The sequence below is a fragment of the Abramis brama genome (assembly GCF_963993115.1).
Source record: "Abramis brama genome assembly, chromosome: 20".
Taxonomy (NCBI): Eukaryota; Metazoa; Chordata; class Actinopteri; order Cypriniformes; family Leuciscidae; genus Abramis; species Abramis brama.
Genome location: NC_139982.1, coordinates 18,659,342 through 18,685,657, shown reverse-complemented (window position 1 = coordinate 18,685,657; position 26,316 = coordinate 18,659,342). Strand labels below are relative to the sequence as shown.

General features: G+C 38.1%; 3 protein-coding genes across 8 annotated transcripts in view; all 3 read right to left on the bottom strand.

The window, feature by feature from the left end:
* grm8b (glutamate receptor, metabotropic 8b) overlaps positions 1-3,493 on the bottom strand; it is a 189,343-nt gene extending 185,850 nt beyond the window's left edge. For both annotated transcript variants that reach the window (XR_014603691.1, XM_084094509.1), the window contains exons 1-2: positions 3,308-3,493; positions 1,446-2,224 (exon numbers count right to left, since the gene is read on the bottom strand). Coding sequence is in view for 1 of the 2 variants with exons in the window: in XM_084094509.1 (XP_083950635.1) it covers positions 1,446-1,952 (507 nt within the window). In the remaining variant the exon portion in view is untranslated. The remainder of the gene's footprint in view (positions 1-1,445; positions 2,225-3,307) is intronic.
* A 1,554-nt stretch (positions 3,494-5,047) lies between these two features.
* On the bottom strand, positions 5,048-19,307 carry znf800a (zinc finger protein 800a; the record flags this gene model as incomplete). 5 transcript variants are annotated; one of them, XM_084094513.1, is made up of 6 exons in its annotated part: positions 19,081-19,306; positions 15,913-16,046; positions 10,446-10,541; positions 10,036-10,179; positions 7,877-9,620; positions 5,048-6,027 (listed from the first exon to the last, which is right to left on the bottom strand). In XM_084094513.1, coding segments are annotated over exons 2-6 (2,109 nt in total). In that variant the 5' UTR covers positions 16,037-16,046; positions 19,081-19,306. The 5 variants fall into 5 exon arrangements, with proteins under 5 accessions (XP_083950639.1, XP_083950640.1, XP_083950636.1 ...); XM_084094514.1 differs by lacking the exon at positions 19,081-19,306 and adding an exon at positions 18,511-18,976; XM_084094510.1 differs by lacking the exon at positions 5,048-6,027 and having other exon boundaries at positions 7,873-9,620; positions 19,081-19,307.
* A 4,301-nt stretch (positions 19,308-23,608) lies between these two features.
* efcab10 (EF-hand calcium binding domain 10) lies at positions 23,609-25,881 on the bottom strand. Its single transcript, XM_084094526.1, has 4 exons — positions 25,764-25,881; positions 25,375-25,539; positions 23,948-24,038; positions 23,609-23,754 (listed from the first exon to the last, which is right to left on the bottom strand). The coding sequence occupies exons 1-4, from the start codon at positions 25,864-25,866 to the stop codon at positions 23,712-23,714; spliced, it is 402 nt and encodes a 133-aa protein (XP_083950652.1). The 5' UTR covers positions 25,867-25,881; the 3' UTR covers positions 23,609-23,711.
* Positions 25,882-26,316: the final 435 nt, after the last annotated feature.

Here is a 26,316-nt window from a genome sequence, read left to right as displayed (position 1 = left end):
ACACCCATTATTTGATCCAATTACAAGCCAGCTATATTTAGTATCTATAACAGACAGTCAATTATTAATGAGACATGAAACACCCAGTGGCAGTATTTTTGTGACTCAAAGGGAGAAATCTTTTTGCACAGCATAAACACCAGATAACAACAAATTAATCCGTTTAGGACAATCCGGAAAAATATTTAATCTACAGATCCAGTGGTTCAACGCTATTGGAGATGATGCTGAAAAGTCTGACAAATTTCTGTTCATTTATAATCATTAGTAGTCCCTGTTTACTGCTTAAGAGACTCGAGTGATTATTGATTAGCCCTCAAAACAGATTCTATTACAGGCTACTACATCCACTAAAAGTCAGTACAGTGCTGTCAAAAAGTGTGTGCAATGAATTCCTCTGAGCATGCATCTGAATCACTCTGTGAGATAGAAGAAATTACGATTTCTTTATTTCATGTTTATAGCAGGGCAAAAACAATGCTAAATTCAAATTATAAAAAGTAACCAGCCATATAATCAATCATGCAAGGTAAAGTGGGAAATGTAAATACACTTATGATGAACTTTTTAAAAAGTAGCTTGGATGCACTGATATTAAAATACAGATAAGCTTCTAATTATTTACGATAACCGATAAAAGGCCGATATTAAAATTCTATACTATGCACTTAAAATAAAACACTAAAAATGCTACATATTTGTTTTGAGATTTGCTAAAGATTAGATTCAACAGTATTACTGAATTATTAGTGTTTTTAAAGATTAACTTTAAATAAGTGTTAGATGAGCGCAAAGGTGTTAATTTGAATTAAATATCCAATATCAGCTGACACTGATAATTTTAACATAAAATGTGTAATATCGACCAATTACCAATATGGCACTAATTAGAGGTAGACTGATTATCGGCCATGTATTAGGCCGATACTAATAACTACAAAAGTGGGAAAACAAGTCAAAAACCAATCAATGGGTTTATGGGTCAAACCGATATATACGGCCTACCTCTAGTCTAGTGCACTGAAAAAAAAAAACTAGGTTTTATTTCAAAAAATTGTACAAATAATTACAAAGAAATGCCAAGTAGCATATTGAATTAAATGTAAAGCGTTTTCCAATAATCTTTTATTTACAGCTTCGATTTTCTTTTACAGAGTGCCGATATATCGTGCATCCCATATCTATTGTTGTTGATGTCAAAGGTTGCGCATCCAATCAAACTTTGTGGCATTTTGGCGCAAATTCATCCCTCAAATCTTTGAAACTATGCCATATTAAGCAAAAGCCAGCATGGACAAGTGTGTGACATGCCTTGAAAACCATGACTAAAGCTTTGCAAAGTAGAAGAAAATACACCCTTAACCACATTAAACCCGGTTTACCTCTTGTTTTGTGGGTCCCGAAGCAAATCCACCAACCAATAGTGTAGCAATGACAGAAATTACCTTGAACAGGCGTAGGATGTTGGCCACCATGATGGAGACAGAACTAGCTGCTGCACCGATCACACCGATGATCTTGTCCGGCTTGGCGAAGATCGGCTGCTCGCCACTTGCGCATCGCACGTCGGTAGAATCTCGCTCGATGAGCGCCTGCACGAAGGTAAGCGACTGTTCCAGGGCGTAGGTGTCGCGCGAGCAGGTGTCCAATATGCGCGCCCCCAGGGTCACGTTGGGCAGCAGGTCGGGGTCTTTGTTGATGAGGTCGATGGCGAAGAGCATGGCCTCTAACCGATGAATACCCTTCTCTTTCTTCAGTTCCCCGCAAGGGGCGCCACGTTCGCCCCGAGCGTGCACCGGGAAGAGGCCCCCCAGGATGATGTCACCATCCAGTCGTATAGAGTGGGCATATTCGGGGGCGGGGGGCGTCAGTGGATCCGTACGCTGGCCGACGGATCTCGTCATCCCCGTCAGAAGAAGAAGACAGCCATACCATTCAAAGGCACTCAACATGGCGACATAAAGTGGATCCAGATGCACAAGCAGCAGTGGGGATGCAGTTACAAAGGTGGGAAGCCAGCAGGGACGGAGCGCAATAACCAAAAGGGGTCATCAGTGCCCCTCACCGGAGCAACTGCGTACCGGATAATGGAATCCGACGACAAGGAGACCATTGGGAGTCGCCTGGAGGTTTTTGGGGAAAATGAAGAAGGGCGATGATGGAATATGAGGCAATCACATAGTTGCTAGCTCCTCAATTACAGAGGTCACAGACCATTAGAACCCTGTGTGAGAGGGAACAGCAGAGGAATATGCCTTCATCAGCAAAGATTGGGCACATTTTATTTTCTTCAGAACACACATATGCACTGCACAGCAAGGAGGCTCTAAGTGTGAAAATGGAGAGCGATCAGTGCATTCGTGTATTTGCTAAACACATCTGATCTGGCAATCGACTTCTAAAGCATGCATAAATAATATGCAAACATAATTAGACTGTTTTACACTTTCGTTTTGAATTTCTTTATACAACAAGTGAGCCAATGTGCTCAACAAATGCTGCCGGAAATCGATCCCGATAAAGAGCAGTAGAAGACATAAGGCAAAACCATCATCGCAGAATAAGTTTATGATTCCTTCAGTCAAATGAAACTCTAAAAGGGACAGTTCACCAACAAAGTGTCATTTACTGACCCTCATGCCATTACAAACCAATTTATTTCTTCTATAGACCACAAATGGAGATGGCTGGAGACTGACGGTCTCAGTCAGCTGTCGCTTTCAATGCATCTTTTTTCCATATCATGAATGTGAATGTGACTCTTTTTTGTGCTCCACAGAAGAAGAAAAGTCATACAGGTTTGAAATAACATGAGGGTGAGTATGAGAATGTCCTTTTTTTGTGAGTGAACTGTCTCTTTAAGTAGCCAAAATCTACTGTACAATGTATGGTTAATACATTCAACCCTATCAAGTATAATTTGTATTATTATTATTAGTTAATAAATGTGAACGAATAGAGCACACGGTCAACATTGTTGCATTAGAACTCATTAAAAAGGCATGATGTAAGCGTCCCTCTTTAGGAATGAAAAAAAGCTTTCCACATATACTGTTGGTACTGTATGAAACTTTTAAACATTTTAACTGGCAGAAAAACATACTGTCAGGTTTTCTCATCTCGAATAATTGCTATAGATTAAATGCAATCAGCATCACCACGAAACATTTCAGCACATCATAGTTGCACCAAAACAGCACTGCAACAATTAAACACATAGAAAATGCCATATTAGGTTACAGAACAGCACAACTCGCTATATTGCTTTGGCAGATTTAAAGAAATAACATTTTGAATCCATTCATACCTGCAGGTGCCTGAGCTGTGGTCGCGCGCTGAACGCTGCTGCTTTGATGCTGCTGGGAGGGACAGCGCGCGAGAGGCACACTGAGCGCACGAACGCATCATTTCTCGCGCAAATACTCCCACTCCGTTATGATTGGTCTGACAATTTGGACGCTTTCTTCGCCCTGGGGCCCGGGCCACATCGAGGCAAACTGGAGTTAATATTTTGCGAATGATGCATTAGAAGTTTAAGAAAAATAAAACAAATATTTTGAAACCCCTTAAACACTATGACATTTAAGTAACGCGCATTTGTTATGTTTAAGGTGCACGCGATGCTTGCCTATATGATATTTGTTAAAAAATAATAATAAAAAAAAGATTTGCTGTTCAGACTGATCACTGCAAACTGTATAAATATCAGTTCAGTGTGGCTTGACAGCTGGTTTGAAGAGATCAAGCTGTTCAACAGTCACTGCTGTGAATGATCTTATTGCTCCATCTAGTGTGAACACTGTGGACTTACACGGAGAATTCCTGTTATGCAGTGGGCATTGTTGTTGTTAAAACTTCAAGTATTACAAATATTTTTGCAAATAAAGTTGAAAGAAAATAAAAGTATTAGCCTAGATGAAAAACGTAAACCTTTAAAACCTTTTAGAGATGTTACATTGGCAACTAACTCGAATAAATTACTAAAATGAACACTGCATCTTCAACTTTTCAACTGACGTTCTTTAAATATGTCTATCCAAAAATAATAATAAATGAACCTACCCCTGAAAAATTCACTGGAGTGGAAAAATGTGACCTCGTCTCCTGATGCATGAAAATGCACTGCATAGTAGGAATGAATCATACGTAAACATAAAGTTGGTTTTGACAGCAATAAAGGGCAATAATTCCTCTCCAGCCCTAGAGCCTACTGGCCTGTTCAAAGTAGAATTTTATTTATTTATTTATTTATTGTTGTTGTTTTCCTGGTCTCATGGGCTATTTACACTTGGCCATATTGTGTCTCGGCAAAAGACCTAGGCCTACCTTTCCGGATCTATACAAGTTCTCTTTATAGTTCGCTTCCGTGATAATGCTAATGTAGTGGGTAGAAAGAGAGTGTTTGAGTTTCGCGCTCACTCACGTGTGGATTGCTGAGCTCACAAACATGCTGACGTAATTCCATTTAGGAGGAGTGACGTATAACGTGGCCTGAACACTAGCTATTTATGCTTTACAGGAGTCTCACACCACCTGAGGTCATTTCTCTTGTTTACTTAAACCTTTAATGAGTATTTGAGCATATATAAGGTGACTAATTTTTCATTTTCAAGTAATTTATTCTGTTTTTTTAGATATAGATCTATCGACAGACAGATGATAGATAGATAGATAGATAGATAGATAGATAGATAGATAGATAGATAGATAGATAAGAATGATTAGAATGATTTCTGAAGGATCATGTGACACTGAAGACTGGAGTAATGGCTGATTAAAATTCAGTCTTGCATCACAGAAATAAATTATATTTTAAAGCATATTAAAACAGAAAACCATTATTTTAAATTGTAATATTTCACATTACCGTTTTTTTTTTTCTCTTCTGTATTCACAAATAAATGTAGGCTTGATGAACACAGTAATCTTTCCAAACTTTTGACCAGTACTGTATATAGTCTACTGAATACGTTTATCTATGGATAAATACAACAATCAAAATGCTTTTTTATTGGAAGGGTAGTATATAAAAAAAGTTGACAAATAATGTGTTTATTATCTTTATTTGAACAAAAAATCCTACTGCAAGCAAGGGTATACCAGGATTTTGCAAATGAAAAGGAGTGTGCATCAGAATAGATCTATGGCGTTTGGAAAAAGCCCTATTATACACAAAAACAAATGTTTCAAAGCATTCTGCATGCACCCCAACTAAAAGGAACTTGCTCAAAAGCTTTATAATACTTGAAAGCAATGATGAGAGCCATCTACGAAAACTGAAAATTATTTTCTCATTAGCTTTAGTTATTAGTAGGCTACCAGTAGTATTCTATTTCGTTTTAGTCAAAGATGCAACCTTTTGTTAAACACATAGCTTAAGCTGTTAAAAAATGTGGGCTCTCATTTAAGATGCATCCTGAGCAGCTTAATATATAGGCTTTAACTTTAAAGGGTAGAAGAAATATAAGTACATTTCTAACAAATTAGCAGCATTTCAATCCATAGTTGATTAGAGAGGTGAACACATGGCAGGGAAATATGAAGCAGAGTTACATGACCTTATCTACTCATGAATATTTAACATTAGTTACACATGCTGTTCATATACAGATCAACCTCCTATGTATTTTACACTCAGTCCATAGTCCATTTATAAACATTCTTTGTGTATTTTTAAACTGTTGTTGAGAATACAGAAAAATAGTGGTATAATCCGTTAACAAATTAATCAAAATTCATTTTGAGAGTTGTTTACTTTAAACATTTTGCCAACACCAATAAATCAAAACTCATTCAAAATCAAATGAAGATCGGATACCATTTCTTTTACTACAGCGTCCTCTAGGGTAAAAATCTGGAACAACATTTTGGGCGCACTCTTTCTTGACTCATTCAATCCCATTATACAAAGTTTATCCTTTGTTTTCTACCCATAAGTTTGTCCATATTCCTTCCTCTTCTTTTGCATGGAGATAAACCCATCCATGAAATCCAGTGCAAATGTGCTATGTATTCTGAAAAAAAAGTCTAAATGGACAGAAAAGAAAGGAAAAGTGAGAGAGAATCAAACATGTCATTCCTCATTAAATATATAACAACATCACTATCAAGTGAATAATAGGAATGATTTAAAAGAGAAAAGTGTGTGAAGATGTTAAAGGGATGGTTCATGTAACAATGAAGCTTGTGTCATGTCGCCCCACACCTGTACGACTTTCCTTCCTTCTACATTCTTATTTCAACAAATTATCGGTTTGGAACAACAAGAGTTTGAGCAAATTATATTAATTTCCATTTGTAGGTGAACTATCACTTTAAGGGAATGGACATTAACAAAAACTTCTCGAGCATCACTATTCTGTCGGCAAAACCACTGTTGGCGCCCAGAAGTTTAAAAGGTCAGGTCAAAACGTGTAAAAGTTCAACACATCTACATATCTATTACAGAGAGCAGACAATGGGGAATCCCTCTCTGATACTGTCTGCAACCATGCATTCAAATTAGAGAGCAATTCCTGTTACAGTGACCTTAGATTATTTGTCTGAGCATGTGGTGAGGGAAAAAATAAGCACAGAGGCAACAGTGGCTTGGGTAACAAAATTAAACCAAATGTGCCCAATTTGGATCCATTGAATCACTTAAAAGTTTAAGAAATTAAACTCAAAGTCGATCTCAGTGCCGCTCACCCATGAAAAACTTGCCGTCACAATGCTAGGGCGGTTCCGGGTGTTTGCTTACTGGCCCAACCTAGTCTTAATACCGTGGTTTAAAGCAGAGTTCCCCAAATGCAGCCCTGTAGGGGGTACCTGTACAGCAGAGTACAGCTCCAACCATAATCAAAGATTGGGGCAAGCTAATCAAGGTCTTCAGAAATACTAGAAATGTAATGGTAGGTAAGTTTGATCAGGGTTTGAGCTAAACTCTGCAGGACAGATTTGAGGAACCCTGTTTGAGGAACCTCTGATAAAGACAAGTACTGGTGTCCAATGCAGTCTTGAAAACACTAAATCTTGTGAAAAGGCTGAATGTTTGACTCATTGTTCAGCATCTCATCCTTTATGGGCTGGAGGAATGCTGCAAGCATATTAAGGCATGGAAGCTCACATCAGTTTGAAACCTTGCATCCAATTATAAGGGATTGTATCTTCAAAGACAGTCTAGGAAAGTCTTTCATCTTATTCTACAGTCTAAGATCACTATTTTTTTCTACACTAAGTAGTGCTTTCCAAAGATGGCTGTATAAAATATATATAAAGTATTTTACAGTGTTATTTACAAGCTATAGTACTCTGTAACTTGTTATCAACAGCATAATGAAGTAGATTTTTACATTTTTACAAAACTAGCCGCTATTGCACTAAGGCAGAGGTATCCATTTCTGCTCCTGTAGGGTCACTATCCTGCAAAGTTTAGCCCCAATCATAAATACACACCTGAACCAGCCAATCAAGGCCTTCGGGATTTCTAGAAACTTCCAAGCAAGTGTTTTGGGGCTGGCTGGAGCAGGATTGGACACCCCGTGCTAGGGTGTTCTGGGTAATTACTCAGTATTTGCTAGGTGGTAACTTACTGGTCCAAGACAAAAGACTCAAACCCCAATTCTTTATGGCATTCTGGTCCCTATATATGGCTCATGTTCCTTCTTAAATGTAAGTCTATGGGAGTTCCCCCCCTCCCCTTTTTTTAATGTCTGGAGAATTTTCATGTCTAATTGCTTAGAAAGGTAACATCACACTTTGAAACACCGCTCAATTTGAGATACCATTCTTGTCCATAACGAGTTACAGCCTGAAGTCTAATGCTTAGGGTTAGGGCTTTAAGGCAAGCATCTTAATGTGCTTGTTGAATAAATGGCATAACAAAGAAGCAACCTACCAAATGAGGGCCTTTGATCGAGTGCTTCTTCCTTGTAATTTGTCCCCACTTGCAATGGCAGTCCTGTGTCTCCGCCTGTGAGTCTCAAGGTAGACCTTTTTGGCAAAAGCCCGGCCACACATATCACATGCGTGGAGGGAAAAGTTTTTTGTTACCCTAACCTCAGTGCAGGTCTCCTGGCTTCTGGTGATGGGTGTGCCCTTGGTAACATTATGACTGCGAGTGACATGCGGGTTCTTGGTTGATTGAAGGTTCTTGTCTTGTCTATTTGGTGTGAGCGGAGATTCGAGTTTGCCTGTGTTAAGTGACGTGAGCGCAGAATGCTTTCGAGTGTTGGGGGATGTTGGGGATTCTTGTTTCTTTGTTTTGGGAGATATGAGAGGATCTTGTTGACGACTGTTAGGGGAAGCTGGTGGGTCTTGCGCTTTATGCTTCCCGTTACCCTCTTCTTTCGAATTTGGTTTCTTGTTTGAGTTGTTCAAGATTGCATCAGCTGGTTTCTTCACAGCCTGGTTCTCCAAGGCAGGCATGACCTTAGCCAGATAGCGCGATGACTTCTTGTGCACCACTGTGATATGGCGGATGACATCACGCTTCCGCCGTGACTCGTATCTGCAGATGGGGCAGCGGTAAAACTTTATGTAGATGCTATCGTTTCCATCGGTGTGCAGCTCGGAAATATGCTTGCCCAGGTTCTGACTAGTACTGAACTGACGTTTACACAGCCAGCAGTAGATCCTCTTAAAGTCAAAACTCACACTGTGGTTTCCCTCTTCCTCTGAAGCTTTTGAAAGAGACACTTTCTTTGAATAAACCTTATCTTTTCTCTCGTGCTTCGATTTGGCCTTCTGAGAGCTGTTTTCTAGAATTGGCATCTTATGAACGATTCGCATGTGCCGCCTAAGCATTAGTTGGGAGCTGTACTTGCGTTTGCACAGCTTGCAGCGACAATTTGTCAGGTTGTACTGTGCCTTTTCTTGCTTGATTGGAGAGCTTGGAGCTTTCGTTGGAGAAGGAGGTTGAGTTTCAAGTAAAAGAGGCTGGCCTGGTCTTGTGGCAATTTCCGGTGTGATCAAATCCCGCTTTAAGCCACGGTGGACCTCGTCGAAGTGGCGACGAACATTGGCCTTGGTGGCAAAGGACTTTTTGCACACTGGGCAGCTCTTCCCTGGAGAAGGTGGTGGTTCAGCAGGATGCTTGTCCTTCACCATAGACAGCAGGCTGGTGGGAACGGTGCGCGTCTCTGTAAATTTGCGCAACTCCTCCATCCTCTGCCAATGCATTTTTCGGCAGTGGCGTCGCACGCTGCGTCTGGAGCTGAAGTCTTTTCCACAGAGACAGCAAGAGATCCTCATCTCCTTTATCTCAGAGGCGGCACTCTCCTCTTCTTCTTCCTCCCCTTCTACTGGCTCAGTCTTTATTTGCTCTTCACAGCTCTGACCTTCTTTAGCAGGTGGTTCTTCAGGTTCAGTTTCCATCTCGTCCTCAAAATCTGACTGCTGGACCTTTTTGGGTGCCAAAATAGATTTGCGGCGATTTTTCTTCTCAGGTACTGGGATCCCAGTCTCGGAAGTAGGGGTTTCTGGCGTGTTCTGAATTTCCACAACTGCCACGTGTTGAAACACTGCATTGGGGTTGGTCTCAATGGCTTCCAGCTGAATGACATGTTTTTCTTGTTCTTTCTGTGGATAGATGGCTTGAAGAAGTTCTTTGATGGCTTGGCTCTGCCCACCTTGTGAAGGCTCTGCAGAAAGTAGTAACATCACAAAATATTAATCTAATTAATAAATACTATTATATTCATGGGCCCAATTGCAACAATTTGAAGTACATTTTCACATCTTTTGAAGAACACATGAATGGTGCTTGCCCATGCAGAACTCAATCAGACTATTGCCAAGCGGGTTCTTGGGCATTGCTATGTAGTTGCTAGAGTGTTTTCACATTTCTTTCTTTTGTGGAACACAAAAAGAAGATATTTTGAAAATTATGTTTTGTCCATACAAAGAAAGTCAATGGAGTGCAATTTGTTTGGACTCCAATTGACTTTGAACAGTTGAAGCATTCCATATATTCCTTTTGTGGTCTGCAGAAAAAAATTAATTCATACAAGCCTTGAAACTTTTTAAAAGTCAGAGCACTTAAATGGATGTACAAACCATCTGACTGAGGTTGTCGCGAAAAGCAGTAGAGCTCCTTGTGAGTGACCAGATTCGGTAGACCACGGAACAGACTTCGACAAATTTTGCACTCAAATATGGTGTCAACCTCCTTCAACAGCATGTGTTTGAGTTGAGCTGTACCTGCAATAACAGCACATGTTAAAAGCACGCAATTATCATTAGGCAATAAGGAAACATACTTTCATGTAAGAAAACTATTAGAGGAAAATCTCATTGTTCAAAATCTCACTCAACATAGGTTTCAACTTTGTTTCGTTGTATAACAATTCACTTTCAGTAAGGACAGACAATGTCTTGGTGATGGCAAAATGTGTCGTGTCTGGTGAATAAAAGAGGTCTTCATGACATGCATTTACTGAATGATCAAAGTTCTGGGATTGAAGTACCTGAGCGAAAACACTCAATGATTTGAAGAATTCCTGACTTGGATGTCTGGAGCTGCTTTTGAAGCAGGGGTGGATCACCAGGCTCAATCGAATGTACTAAAACAGAAAACAGTGAAAGAAACATTTTAGATTATACTTAATGTAAAACATGTTTTCACAAAAGTCTTCTATTGAAGTTCCATCATTCAGGTATGGGGACAGTAAAGGGATTAAATCTGTTGTAGGGACTAAGAGGTAAGGGTGTGGCAAGACACCCAATGGTAGCTGGTTAAATGAGCTACAGCTAATTCAAACAAAAAGGCGGTGACTGCCTGCTCATATTCCCGTGGAGCTACCGACCCTCCTGCACAGCCTATGAACTTCACACCCTATGAACTTCATAATTCAAACCTGGATCCATTTCTGCCTTTCATTTGCATTTTAATTTGAATAAAAGCCACATGTAATTCTAATCCCACATGTGTCTTTGCTCACCTACACATGATGCCAATTTTAGGGCATGACAGGAAGATGGACTACATACATACAGACTGTAGATAATAATTATAGGAATGAACTCACTGTTTGTATAATTGTATTCTTATTATGATTAATGTAAATGTTCAAGAAAAAGTAGAATTGTTATCAAAGCTTGACAACTTTTTTGCTCACCAGCCACTGTTGGCTAGTGGTTTTCCAAAGTTACTAGCCACTCAGCATTTTTACTGGCCACAATTTTGACACAGATACCATGGGGAAAACTGCCATATAGATATTTTTAATATTTTCTTATAATTTGGCAGCAGGTATATTTGGCTGCTGCCACTTTAAGACCTGACGCACGGATCCAATATACTGTTACACATACGTTTTCTTTCTCAACTGTTTACGAGAATACTCGCAAATGGACATTATTTTGTGTGTATTTGACTGTTTAAGTGCAATAAGCAGCAAAAAAATAACTCAATTTAGTACTGATGGTGGTACTAAATTAGTACTGAAGGTGGTTTTATGCTCACACACTTTGTGTGTGTGTATAAACAATTATGCAGAATATGCAAAATCCCACGCCGAATTTCAAGCCTTGTAATAGCAACAATTTTCATTCAGAGCAAATGAAATGAGTAAGTGAGTAAGGGGAGGTGGGTTTGTGTGTAACTCGCTGTCGAAAAGATGAGAGAGCGAGAAAGCGCAGCTGGTATCGTGTATCTATTCTGCGTAAAATGAGTATTGGAAGCATTTCATATATTCCAGTAACGACATATATATCGAAAATGAATCGTTTATTATTTCAGATGCCTTTTTAAAAGACTACATTTGAAAAATAGATATATTATACATAAAATTTGGAGGGTTGGCGGGTATTAATGTCAAGCCCTGATTATTATGTAAAGGCAGTAGAATCTTGAGGAAATATTTGAACCAAACCAAAAATCTTCTATTCAATTGGTTTCTATTTTTTCAATACTAACTGTATATAATTCCTAAATAAATAACATCATTGAATCCATGTATGGCATCTTTCCTTTAAGGCTTTCAAATAAACCAGCATAGAGTCTGTCTAAAAACCTGTCTAGATGAAACTACTCACTGTTTAGTTATCAGAGACAACAAAGACTGGAGGGAAGGGAGGCCATAGCCGAGGCCAGGACAAATAAAATAGTAGATCTATTTCCCCACGGACATAAGCATCTTTTGGTTTGCAACACTTCCATCATTCTTTTGTACACCTGCAAGACTGCAAGAGATCTGCAAGAATCATTGTTGCTTAAGGCCACTCTTTATTGTTAATAGTGATTTCGACTTTCTGTTATTTTCTTCCCATGGATGTCTACCAACTGAGAGTCACCTGGTAAAATCTGCAGGGACTTTTGATGATGTGCACGTTACACCTTCTCATCTGATACCAGGTGTCTGAAAGTTATGGCGCACATTACATTAACTATGAGAACACATGAGAATATTACATTACTTCGACTATTTAAAACCATCTGCCAACAGTTTGCAAACAAACTTTTTCCATTTAAATGTATTAAAATATGCTGCACATTTCACAGCGCATTAGCAGGGTGATTTTACTATAATATAGTTTTGTCAAAGTGGAAACTTAAAGGGGAACTTGGAAACTAGTTGGAACTAAGTTGGAAATAGGAAGTCTCGTGTGAAGCAAGAACGAGCGAGAAACACAAACTGCTTTACGGCAATTCAACATAAACACACGCCATATGATACTGTGTATGATGTATTACCAAGCGTGCCGCACAAGCCCTGAAAAGTGAAGCCAAAACGTCTCGATCGCCCCCCGGTGACTGGTCCTAGTATAGGTCATAAGCCCCGCCTCCCCGTGTTATTCAACGGGACGTGAGACCAACTAAACAATTAAATTACACTTCAAATATCTTTTTTCCAAAGGTGGTTTCTTTCATTTGCTGTCGTTTTTATCACGCTGATGTAAGTTCAAGTGTCTGTTTCAAAAATAAGTTGTTTTTTAGTTAGTTACGTGATGTGGTGGTGTAACGTCATGATTGACAGCTGTGATTGACAGGTTCTCCGAGCCAAGTAGTCACTGAAGCACCAATGGACATTTTTTCGGGATCTTCAGAGGACTGAGGAGATTGTATTTACTTTATTTTAACAAGCCTCTTGTCGTACTGCAATCAATTTTTAAAAAAGTGTGCAGAATGCACTCTCCCTGAGTGTATTCTGCGAGAGTGAGGGCGGAGCGTTGATTTCGCGGCTTTACTTCCTGCTCACTACTGCGCAGGTCTGGTCCCGAGATCGCTACTGCGCAGACTCAAGTTCCAATATGTCAGCGCCATATCGGGACTCTGGCGGCTTTAGTTCTCATCAATGGAAGAGAGCGAAGGGGCGTCGTCCATCTTTTTTTACAGTCTATGTGTATTACCCACCTCGGTAGACATAGCTCCACACGATAAAGTTGGCCGGCTCCCATAATAACAAATGCACATGAGCAGCGGTAGAAAGGGGTAGGAGGGTGCCGCAAGTGAGATTTTTTTACTACAGTGTTGTGAAATATACCACAGCTGTAGGGGGAGCTCGTTGAGAAAACACGCGACAACAAAAGTGAAAATCAGCGAAGAAATGGCTAGAGTTGCCTTGTTCCCCTTTAAAAAGTTAGTGAATGCAGATTTAAACTTCCAAAATGTGTTTTTGTCCTACCCTGATTCACTATGGTAAGCCTATTATAAGTGTTTATTTTTAGACAGGTCGAACAGCTTTCACAGGAAATTGCGTACATACGTCACTCACCCATACATGTCTCCTCATATCCATAAATAGAGAAAAGTTTGACGCGTGTATGGGAGTGGCAAAGGTTAGTTGTCACAAAGAGCGAGAGAGGTTGACATGGAGCAGCTAAATCTCGAACCTGCGGGGAATCGTCCGTTTTAAAGAGATGTCGAACAGAGGAGAGTCTGCTGGCAAAAAGAGAACGCGACAGAGCTCGTAATAAAACCAGAATCAACATTGGCTTGGCTTCCTGGAGATGTTGAGAACTGAGGGATTTGAAATGTTGTAAAAGCAGAAATGGCGTTTTTATAACTCAACAGGTCAAGTAAGGTATTTTATTTAAAAGATAAATTGCCATGGGCGTAGATTACGTGGGAGACGTGTCATGCTGCTTGTAACATGTGTAGCCTACATGATGTTTACCATATATAATTCGGTAACACTTTACAATTAGATAAAGTTTGTAGACAAGCTTTAAGATGTCTTGAAAAAGCCTAACCAGAAAGTTTGTAGTAGTTTTAAAAGCTTGAAGTTAGCCTACACAAAAAACAATTTGAAATATGTAAACAATATAGTACAATATACAATATGCAATATAAAGTACAGAACATCTTTCTTTCTTTCTTTCTTTCTATTGCTTTAAACATAAATAGCATATTAAGCCAATTAAGCAAAAACCTGTCAAAAAAAAAAAAAAAACTGGTATAACACTTGACATTCAGTCCCCCTCACTTTTGAAATGATGGTGTGCTACGCCCCTGTAAATTGCCATCTGTAGCATTCTAACAGAGTCACTTCATTATGATTGTTGTTGTGCTGGAATTTAAGGAAGTACCGTGTCTATTAATGGATATAGCGACAGTAACTTCTTCAGCTAGTCAGCTTGAGATCCTTTACATCTAAACTGGTTACATCTCTTAAGCCTAGTAGTGAATATTTTGAGCAGTAGGATCACCATATTGATCCGCACAGTCACGCAGAGCTGAAGCACAGCCAAAACAATGTTCTTCCGCAAAATGCATCTAATGCATATTTTTTAACCGCTAGAGGGCCAAAAGTTACTTAGCGTATCTTTAAATAAAGGAAAACGTTAAACGTATAAACAACATTTGCTTTTAAAATATTTTACCTTTTTTTCAACATTGAAAAAAGCCATTTATTCATAACTTGTGTTTAAACCTCAAATCAACAACTCTATCCAGCATGAATATTAAGAGGGGTAATTGTGAATAAATATGATACACCTGTGTTTTGCCAGATGAGAAGTTTATCTATGTATCATCTTTTTACTCTTTTAATTCATTTTATAACTTTATCGTATATCTCTTTTAATCCCTTTTATAACTGTTTTAATCTCCCTTGCTTTTATTTTGTGATTATTTTAATTCCTTTCTGTGTAAAGCACTTTGAATTGCCATAGTGTATGAAATGTGCTATATAAATAAACTTGCCTTGCCTTGTGTGTTAAATATTTTTATGAGCTGCTTCCTAAAACAATTATTTTTGCATTAAAAGCCCATCCTGATTATTTTCAAAAGGAAAGAATGGACTGTGTATCTCACTATCAGCCAGTATTCGTGACTCTATCTGCCTCAGAACACCATGTCTTTATTTATGGTCATAAATGACTTTAAAGTCAACAACTCCAGGTCACTGAAATTAGCACCACTGTAGAACACACATAACAACCCGCCAAGCTAGAAATTTTATTCCAGCATTTATAATTTTGGAAATATGTGAGAGACACATTGGAATGTGATTGTTCTACATTAACAACCAAGTCGCCACAAGACATTGCATTTAAATCGAACTACATTGATAGATCTTTGGAATTAATGCATAGAGAAGGCATAAATCTTGATTTCACAATGCATGTGGGTCCATCCAAACTAACTTTGATTATGCACAGATATCACCATGAGGAAATAACACAACCTCGAATTATCATTTCTGATGATGCATTTCTGAATGCAACAGGATTCAACAAGAAATAATGTAGGCGGTTGTTGATTTTAACCATTTGGAATTGATTGGATATTGGAAAGTGGGCGTTGCATACCAAAATGCAGCCAAAAATAAGAGCGATTTTTAACGTCAGCCTAAAAGGAAACATTTTTTCCACTTTGGATTAACTTGCACTGACAAATCGTGCACAATAAGAGCAGGAATGTGTATTTTAAAAGGAAACAGGGACAGTTTTGATTACATGTTGACTTTAAGGTGCTGAGTGAGTTCCTACCTGGATTTTTGCCACAAGGCTCTTGAGGGGTTTCTGTTTGGCAACTAAAGTCCTGAAGTGTCTCAGTCTGGCAGCATTTGTCACTAGTCAGGCTTCCTTGATCTTCGCTGTTAGTAGCCTCCATCCTTTATGAACTTAAAAGACAAATCAAAAAGTTAATCAGTGGAGCTATTTCTTTTGAATGCTTTTGATGGAGAAATTACTTTATTCCCAAATGCCTCTTAAAATGGCAAGTTCCTTAGCAGTAGCAGCAAGTAGCACAAGTTAAAATTCAAAAATCAGATATAAATTATACAGGTATTTACAAAGACAAACAGACATTACTGTCGCTGTGATGATCATGTGATAATTTACCAAGGAAATAAATGTCAATATGAGGCATAACGGTTATGTGCTAAAAATGACAAAACAATATGAATGATGGAAATGTCTGCCGTGCATCAAACAAACATCATAATTGCCCAGATGTAATGGAAAGAATAATGTGAGACAACAGGACAAACTGAAATGAGATTTCATTCTTGATCGCAGAGCTTTTAAATATTAATATATTGCCTTAAAGCCCCTTTTACAAAACTATGTCGACAAGAACTTGTACATGTTAGTCAAATTAATCTAAATTTAAACTGATATGAAATGTAGATTTACTGAAACTTTTACAAACTTTTAAGCTATACACAGAGTGGAAATAACCAAATAATCTCAATTTTAGCATCCGCTGCACTCACAAAAATGTATAATGTTCAATAGTTGTGCCAAAAAAATACAAAATAGTAACTTACTACATTATGTAAAACTGATAAATTGGTCAAAAAGGTCATAAAAAGAGCCATGGAGAACCCATAACATGTAGCTAATGATTTTAGGCAATGACGAACAACATTAACGTATTGTACTTACTATTTAACAGATTTTAGCTTAACATATGTAGGCTATACATTTCATATTTATATAAACTTCGTTGCAGTTCACTAAAATAGTCTTGTGGCTTGATAAGTGCTTGACTTTTCATGTAAACTCTCTCTTCATACACTTAACTGTAAGTAGCAGCTGTAACTGTGGCATTTGGGCACTAACTATGGTAAACCATGGTACTATGGTAAATGTTTATTGATGTGCTTCGGTATGTACCGTTGTTTTATGTAACTCGTTTCCAAAGTGTTCTTCTAGCGCAAATGAAATGTATAATAAGTCGTGTTGTGATTGTGAAGGACATACACCTGACCCAAACATTCGCGAGGCAGGAAGTCGCGAGCGCTGCACGAGAGAACACGTGTCCGTGGCCAACTGCACAAACGAACATAATCATGCTTAATAATACCACACGTCATGCTTTAATATAGCGCAATTCGGCTGATGGAAGGCACATGTGTTCGGTACGAGTCGTATTGTGGGTAGCAAATCAATAAGACGCGTGCACATCTTAGTATCAAGGTGTGCTCGTGTCTGAGTAAGTACTTTGCAAACTTCATAACAATGGAACTTTTAAGAATTACCAATAAAAACTAAAGCGTGATATCCACGTGCGAGAGCAAGCATAACAACCGAGAACGTGTTGAAATGACCATCACCACCCAAAAGCATCAGAGACATTTGGCCACGTGACCGGAAAAAAAATATTTAAAATAATAGACACACGATCTTTGCCCGTCCATCCTGAAGCATTGAGATTAAACGCAATGGAGTCATTGAAATCACTATCACATTATGCTTTAAATAATACAACTCTAAAAATCAAAACATCTTATGCTAGTTTAGAACCACGGGGTCACGTACTGTATAGGCTCGCGAGCAGACAAAAACATCATTTGTATCACGATTTCACAGATAGATGCATCAACATATAGTTAAACAATAAATTCGCACTTTTAGACTACAAAAATGCCCATATCATCTTTAGAAACAAACTCACATTCACACTAGCACGCATCAAAACACATTGGGGCCACAAGGGGCCAAATGTGAACAACGTAAAAAGTTGATACCCAAATTTAGCAGTGACACTCTCCAAATCTCAGCAAAAAATATCCCACAGGAACGTCTGGATGACGAGGAGAGGCATATTAGCATCAGTTCACATGTTTGGCTGACTTATGATGGGAGATTGTGGATGCATGTGTGCGGGAACGCGCGAAGCCATTGGCTGCACGAGCATCACCAAGTCCACAGTGGCTAAAAAGAGGCATCTGACCAGCAAAAAAGAGAGTGTATCCGAGACTATCCCTCAGATAACACCGAAAACTGTGTGTTTGCGTTATTCGTGCCTGTTCGTGTGGTTCAAAAACCTGTTGGAATAGCCTGGGTTTGCGTTCTCCCCTATGCGCAATTTAGACACGTCGTGGCGCATTCACACTTCATTTAGCCAAACTGTTTAAAAATGTAAGCGCAGGTTATAACGCCGTGTTTTGTCGGATATTCAGGCTATTTAGCGTTTTCGTGAGGAAATTTGCATCGCTCCATTATTCTGTAAATCTCTTTTACACGGTTACATTGTCAGGCCAAATCTCCTCTATTGCGGACCACAATGGGCCAGATTAACTTGATGGAGAAGGAGAGCCCATGTGCAGAATGGAGCTTTAAAGAAGGATTGATGCTTACCAGGGAGCGAGTGCGGCGTAAAGGCGGGCTGACGCGAGAGGCTGATACAAAAGACGACGTTTCCACTAACTTGCAGTGCTTTCCGAACACAAACCCAACACAATATACAATCGCGTCCTCAAACAGTGACAAACCGAGAACATTCGAGCGGATTTACACGATTACAAGGCACGTCCGAATGATAAAGTGCTGCGCTTTGCGGCGCTGTGCCATCTTCCCGAAGCCGCTTTGGCGCACAGGTCTGGTGACCCTTCCGCCTTTGCGCGTCCTCTCCTCTTCGGTGTTTTGTTATGAAGTGCCAAATTCACTCCCCAAGTAGGCCCGTGGACTTGCTCTATCTCTGCGGGCAGTCGTGGCGAGTCCGAATCAACTCTCGCTCTAATTTAAGCGCTCAGAACAAGTGCGTTTTCCCCGGTTGCACAGCCAGCTCGAACGGTGACGCCATTTTCTGTTGAGAACAACCACGCTCGCGCAGGATAGGAAACGACACTGGTCCGCTGCACGATTCCGGGCCCGAGTGGGCAACTCCCGCGGTTGAAATCAGCCGAGATGTGTTCGCAGAGTTCTTACCTTTTGGAAAAATGACGCTGGATTTCGAGTTGGGATGGTCGGACGCGGTCCGGAGGTGGTTTCTCTCGCCTCTCGCGCTGACGCTGCCCTCTCGGAAGCTGCCTTTGTGCACGCGAGGACCTCTCGGCGGAGAAGCGGCTGTTGCGCAAAGGTGCAATGGATGTTCGAGACCAACAAAATGTGGCACCCGATGTTGTCGCCGGGTTGGTTCTTTACATATTACCCCCCACAACCCGTGCCACTAACTGAGGAAATTAACGAGCCGTTTTTAATTTCACACACCCACATAAAAGCGTTGCAAATGCAGCGATTCCAAACCCAAATTTAAGCCGAAGGAGTCTTGCATTTGGCGATTAAGACTGCGAATTTATGGGGATTTTTAAAAAAAAAGTTTTAATTCAAATACCCTTCCTAAATTATATTTTAATGATTTTTAATCTATATTTGAATTTATTTATGAGTGATTCTACAATTAGGAAAACTTTTAGCTACTTGAAATCTGAAAAAAAAAAAAACTTCTTTAAAGTTTGTTTGTTAAACATGTATTTGTCCTGAAATAAAAACAGGCCTTGATCAACCCTTAAGTAGCTTTTAATAACTGCTGTTGTGGGTTTTTGATATTGTTGTGTTATGGCAATGACGTCGAGGGGATGACGGAATTGCTAACACAACAAGTGCCTTAGCAGCTAATTAACCTGTTTATTTGATTTGTGTCAAACAAATAAACAAATAAATACATTTCTGAATTAAATTTCTAAAATACGTAAATAATAAGCAGTTTTGGTAATGACAACTAAACCTACTCGGATCATTAACATTTTTTAATTAATTAAGTTTGTTCAAACTCTCAAGAGATGTGATTTCCTGTCACTTATAATTACATCATAACCCAGTTAAATTATTGTTGGCTAACCCTAACCCTTTAAAAAGTAAGTAACCTGGTTGCCTTAAGTTCATTGAAATAATTTTTTTTAGTTAAAACAATGAAGGAGATTGGTTTAATCCACAGAAACTCACAATATTATGTTATCTGAACCACATTAGTTATTTAAGTTGATTTGACTAAAGAAAAAATGTTGCGGTGACAAATCATGAAAATATTTTTTTACAGTGTTGGTAATGACAAAAGGTATGTGGACAGTAAATCTTTGCTGTGGCTTTTGTTAATTTAATTGTACACTGTAAAAATATATTTTCATGATTTGTTATCACAACTTCTAATCTTTGTCAAATCAACTTAGATAATTAATGTGGTTCAGATAACATAATATTTTGAGTTTCTAGTTATTAAACCAATCTCTTTGTTGTATTAACTCAATTTTTTAATTTCAATGAACTCAAAATTTTAAGGCAACAAGGTAACTTACTTTTTTAAGTTAAACCAACAATAATTTTTTTATTAAAATTGTTTTTAAAAGATTTTAAGGGAAAAGTACATTTAAAAGCGAAACAAGGAAGTCTGGGTAAGAGACATGCATGCCTAAAATATAGAGGAACTGTGGCAGATTCAATCAACACTCTTAAACATTTGGTAAAAGTAATTAAAAAGGCACAATGGAGTACTTTTACATTAAAGTCGGTATAAATCAATTTAATTCTTTTTTTAACTAGAATGGGTTTTTTTTGTTTTTTTTAAATCATCCAGGGGACAGAATATTGGATGGAATATTTCTTCTATTTGGAGAATCACCTTTAGTTTTAATTATTATTTAATTTAGGCCATGTGATTTTAGTGTCTGTTTAAACACAAAAGTCGTAACCTACACTCAGTATAACAGGTATCACTGAAAGGACATTACAACTCATCGTAACAGAGCGAACACCTCACATGCATTCACAACTCTGAACTGTTGCCACCACAATTAGCATAACATTGTTCTTCCCATTGAACTGTTAATGTAAGCAGTCACTCTCTCCACTGGGCTTTTGCATTTTGTCAGTGTAATTACTAACAGTTTTGATTAAACTGAATCAAAGGTAAACTGGTGTCCAATGATAAATGTGCTACTCGTGTGATATATTTATTCACATCAATACGACTTTCTCATGCGTGATTTGCATTAAATAGAAAATATCAAACAAAGTGGCGTCTGCAAATAAGTGCTGCTAAAACTAACTTCACATTTCTTGTCATTTTGCAATTGAACCATGATGTTTGGTGATTTTTAGTGGGTGTATGAAGTCAGTTCCCCTCAAATCCACAGGTGTCCTAAAATTAACATCAGGTGTAGAGAATCCCATTAACCATCAACATGATCCACTGATGTCTGACAACCACAGTGTCACAATATTTTTTATCTTTACTCTGCACAGTATATTTATTGATTTATCATTTTAAAGTTACACTTTTTTTGTGAAATTCTTTATTTGAACAGTTTTATTTGTGCTTTAAAAAAAAAATAGTTTTTTTAAAGAAATTAAACAATTAAAAATGATAAATAATCATTTAAAAATATTAAATAAAAATAAATACTTAAAGTACAAAAAAAGTTTTTCTTCAGTTTTTTTTTCTCGTCTATGACAACTAGTGCTGATTTGCCTATGTTTCTGTGTTAAAAGGATAGTTAACTCAAAAATAAAACTTCTGTCGCCATTTACTTTCTATGGAACACAAAAGAAGATTCTCAGTCAATGTAAAAAGTGATCACGTGAACCCATTAGTTGTGGGTTACAATATACTTTTAAAGCATCTTTTATGGCATTGACAAAAATGACATATCAAGATAGTGTATCCTGAAAAAAACAAAACAATAAAAGGTGAATGACATTTGTAGAAAATTACGGTAATTAACATCTGAAAAAGTCAATGGGATCCAAAGCAATACTGGACCCCATTGACTTTCATTGGGTGTGTCTCAGTCAGGGCACCGATCAGGGAGTCGGCCATTTTAAGGGCTTTCTCAATCGCAAAACCTGATACGCCCGCTCCCTAAAAAGTCCCACAATGCACCGTGAAAACCAGGGAGCATCGATGCTCACTATGTTCCCTTAACGTAAGTTCTGAAGCACGAAACATAAGTCACATGAGCAAACTCGCTGCACATAACATGTGACATGACATGTGAAGGCATCTGCCTCTGCATTTAACCCATCTAAGTTAGTGCAAACACATTAGGAGTAGTGAGTAGTGAACACACACACACTGCAAACCGTGAACACACACATCCGGAGCAGTGGGCGGCCATTCACTGTGGCGCCCGGGGAGCGATTGGGGGTTATGTGCCTTGCTCAAGGGCACCTCAGTCATTTCCTGTCAGTACTGAAGATCGAACCCTCAACCTTCATGTTACAATTCTGACTCTCTAACCATTAGGCCACGGCTGCCCCTCACTGACACACGATAGCTGTTTTTTAAAATACAAACCATTACTTAATCATATTTCAGCATAAACATACATCGCTGGAGAGGTAATGAACATAATCTAACTAACATTTACAGCTGAAATGTTGTACGTATGTGTAACAAGCAAAGTATTTATCATACTGTACTTTAAATAACATTAAAACATAATGTCAGAATGAGGTCATTGCTGCTGTTGTTCATAAATACCAGTAGTGATTCTGTACAATGAGGACATTGTCATGTCGCCGGAAACAAGAGTCATCAGTGTCCCAATGTGTAGTGAGTCAGGGTCTTTACTGCCCTTACCAGTGCCCGAATTCATGTATGATATATTGATTCACGACCTTGGAAGCTAGGGAGCTGATTGAGACGCACCCATAGTATGAACAACAACAGATGAAGGTGACAGAAGTTTCATTTAAATAGCCGTTGTAACCTTCACTTGTACATATGTTTACAAGACCTTCCTTGACAATCCAGTATCCTAATAGCTCTAATATAACACTTAGAAAACTTGGAGTCATAAAAATGTGCTTTATGTTGCATATAGTAATCAACTATTGCATATATTAATATATGGTAATAATTATATATATAGACTACACACACACAAATATATTTACAAACTTTTATGTTATATGTGATTAATCGATTTGACAGCACTAATCTGTAGAGGGTTAAAACACTTGCATAATAGCTCATGTAAAAATAAAACACATGTTCATAATGTATGAATTAAGGCACAAGGTCAGTAAGTTGGCGAGCTTTAGCTGATACTAAATTAACAAAAAAAAAACACTTTTAATGTGAGGTTGTGGTTACATCTCACTCAAACTGTAATACTGAGGCTCCCATAAATTATTCAGTTTCACTGAATAAATTTGGAGAGACAAAATATGATTCTAATTCTGCTCTGTTATATATTTGTTCGCATTTGAATTTTATTTATGGTATTTATTTCCTCTTGATATTGTAAGACATATAATTTCACTCAACATCATTAAAATTAGAATAAAAATAAATACATGTCAACAATAAATAAAATAGATGTATATATATATATATTATAATATTTTACAAAATAAATTATATTATATTGTATTTATTTAATATTTTTCATGTTTTACCATCCTTTTGGTCCTCCAGCTGGCAAAGTTTGACAACGTTTTATGGTTTGCAGTACTTGTTTTATTTCATATTTATTTATACATGCATCCATACTGTATTCTACATAAATCATTACAAAAGCTATTTTATAGATAATTATTTTTAAGGTTCCTGAATTCAACTATAGCTGGAATGTTGTTGCACTTCTGACAAGCCCTTCTGTCCTAAACAGAGAAATAGAGAAATCTGGATAAACTATGAACACAATAGATTTAAAGGTATAACACACTGCTCATATAATCAAATATCTACAATAATGCATGGGCGTATAGTGTTAGCATTACATATTCGGTCTGAATTCAGTGCCTTTGAATCTGAACGATCACATATTTCTTTTTAAGCAGTAGTTATACTTACGCCTCTCTTATGAACGTCTCTTGTGATATCCTGTCATCACTGGCTCCATCCGGGAACTCATTGAAATTCTTGATGCCAAGTGTCTTCAGAGCTGCGGGGAAGCAAAGTTGTGCGTATAATACTGAGTCAGACCACAAGTGTAATTCTTATACTCATGAATTATAAACAAAACAACTTAATGGAAGTATTCAGAGAAATCTTCTGTTCGCAGTGCATTAGGGTAATTCTTGGGTCAGTGTTTCTCCATGACTTACTACTTATTATTACACAGCTCTGTGGAATACTTGATTCTGATTGGCCAATCGCGCTATCTAGCGGTATGTTATTCCTCGATAACAACCAGTAAAAACAGATACCTCAGGCTCATCCGAGTTACTGAAATCAGCGTACTGTATATGCTTGCTAGGAACTTGTTTGTACTGTATATTGTATCAATATTTTGTGTACAGTTATAATGTCATCCAGTATCACAGACTCACTCTCTCTTGTTTCATATAAACGCAGCTGCTGCCATTTTGCAACGGTTGTTTTGTAAACTGTTGGATTATAAGATAACAAACAGGTATGATTTAAAACAGTTTCATCTCAGATCAATATCTCCATAATTATTTATGTGGTGAAATGCCATGTAACAAGTGGTATGACTGTACAGTATCGCTTAAATGTGCGTCTAGTTTGAACTTGCCGCTTGCTAGCAACTGCTCTCTCCGCGGAAGCTTTGCTTTAAAGACCTAATAAAATATTTAAACTCAGATCAATATTTCGTGTCTAATTATTTCCTTATGTGGCAAGTAGCCGTGTAATAAGCGGGATAATGTACATCCAGCCGGTTGTTCTTTCAGAATAAACTCCTTTAGGCTGATGGAAGACCCTAATCCTGATCACCCTGTCGGGGTTTATTATGCTATAACAACCAGATGGATGTGCATGATTATCCCTTAAGGCCCGTTCACACCAAGGACGATAACTATAAAGATAACGATAAAGATATAGGCCTAGTTCTAAAAATCGTTCTTAACATTAGAGAATTGCAGAGTCCACACCACAGCTATAACGATAACGGCACAGAGAAACTGAATCACTTTCAGAACGATTTTATTCAGATGATGAACGATTAAAAAAACAACAGCCAATCAGTATCCAGATGTAACAAGCTCGAGCATTTTAAAGTAATAAACAAACTTTTTTTAGATGCGATTAATCACCATTAATCGATTTGACAGCACTAAATATTGACAGCACCATTCAGAAACATGTCTGTTGGTACATTTTACATTTATTAACATGCATTATTTGACAGAAACTTTTATCCAAAGTTACTTATAGTGCATTCATTCACATTTTACAATTATTGTTTTTATTAGGTGTAGTTACAGCACAGGTTTTCCCAAAAGGACAAAGGCTTTCACAACCTCTGCAACATTTACCTTCTTTGTATTGACCATGAGTAATAAAGCCTTGATCGGAAGGATCCAGGACTCCAAACAGAGCATCTAAGTTGGACTCGTTGAAGAGGCACGGAGTGTTTCCTACACGAGCTTTGGAAAGGCTGAGCTTTTCAAGTTGGTCGATCAGAAATTCCCTTGGACGATCTGTAATGGCAGGATTCATGAGATTGGCCATTGCGTTTGTCTTTCAACTTTTAACAGTAAGAAAGCAATTGGTTACTACTCTAGACTTCTACGCACTACAAAAGACTGTATCTGAACAGTCAATCTATTCATGTCAAACTCTCAATTTCAAATTGAAGCTGTGCAAGGTAAATGCCACAGTTTTTATACGATGAATCTACTACGAGACGCGTTAAAAGTCTCACTTGGTCTGTAGAAGAAGAGCATACTGGTTAAATTATCCATCAGCTCAATAATTTTGTGTTTCTCGAGGTATTCTGCCGCCTCGCGCTCCCGCGGCGATGACATCTTGGCCGCTGTACGTCTGTGTTTATCACTGTTGCTATGATACCGCACATGCGCAGCGGGGGTGGCGAACGTCAGTAGCGAGAGTGGTTTTGTTCATTAATACTATTAATGATTTATGTCTTGATAAAAACTGAAGTGAGTTAAGTGAAATCGCTGTAGTAGACAGGAGAACATTATTATAGCATTTCACACTAGTTTTTGATGAAAACTTATGAAGTTGCTTTTTTAAAGGAATACTTACACATCCTTATGCTGTTCCTAACCTGTATGCATTTCTTTCTTTTAAGTTACAAATGAGCTTCAGCCACCATTTACTTTTATATATATATAACGTTATATAAAGATTCAATGAAAGTGAATGATGACTGAGGCTCTAAATCCCTCACATTCTCCCCTTTTGCTCAATTTGAGAGAACCATTAACCCTACTTCCGGTGTAATCCTCTTCAAT

Coding starts and splice junctions, on each gene's coding strand:
- efcab10 (XM_084094526.1), bottom strand. CDS start 25,866: ATGTCATCGCCGCGGGAGCGCGAGGCGGCAGAATACCTCGAGAAACAC. Junction 25,540..25,763: donor GCTCTTCTTCTACAGACCAA/GTGAGACTTTTA, acceptor CTGCCATTACAG/ATCGTCCAAGGGAATTTCTG. Junction 24,039..25,374: donor TCATGGTCAATACAAAGAAG/GTAAATGTTGCA, acceptor GCTTCCCCGCAG/CTCTGAAGACACTTGGCATC.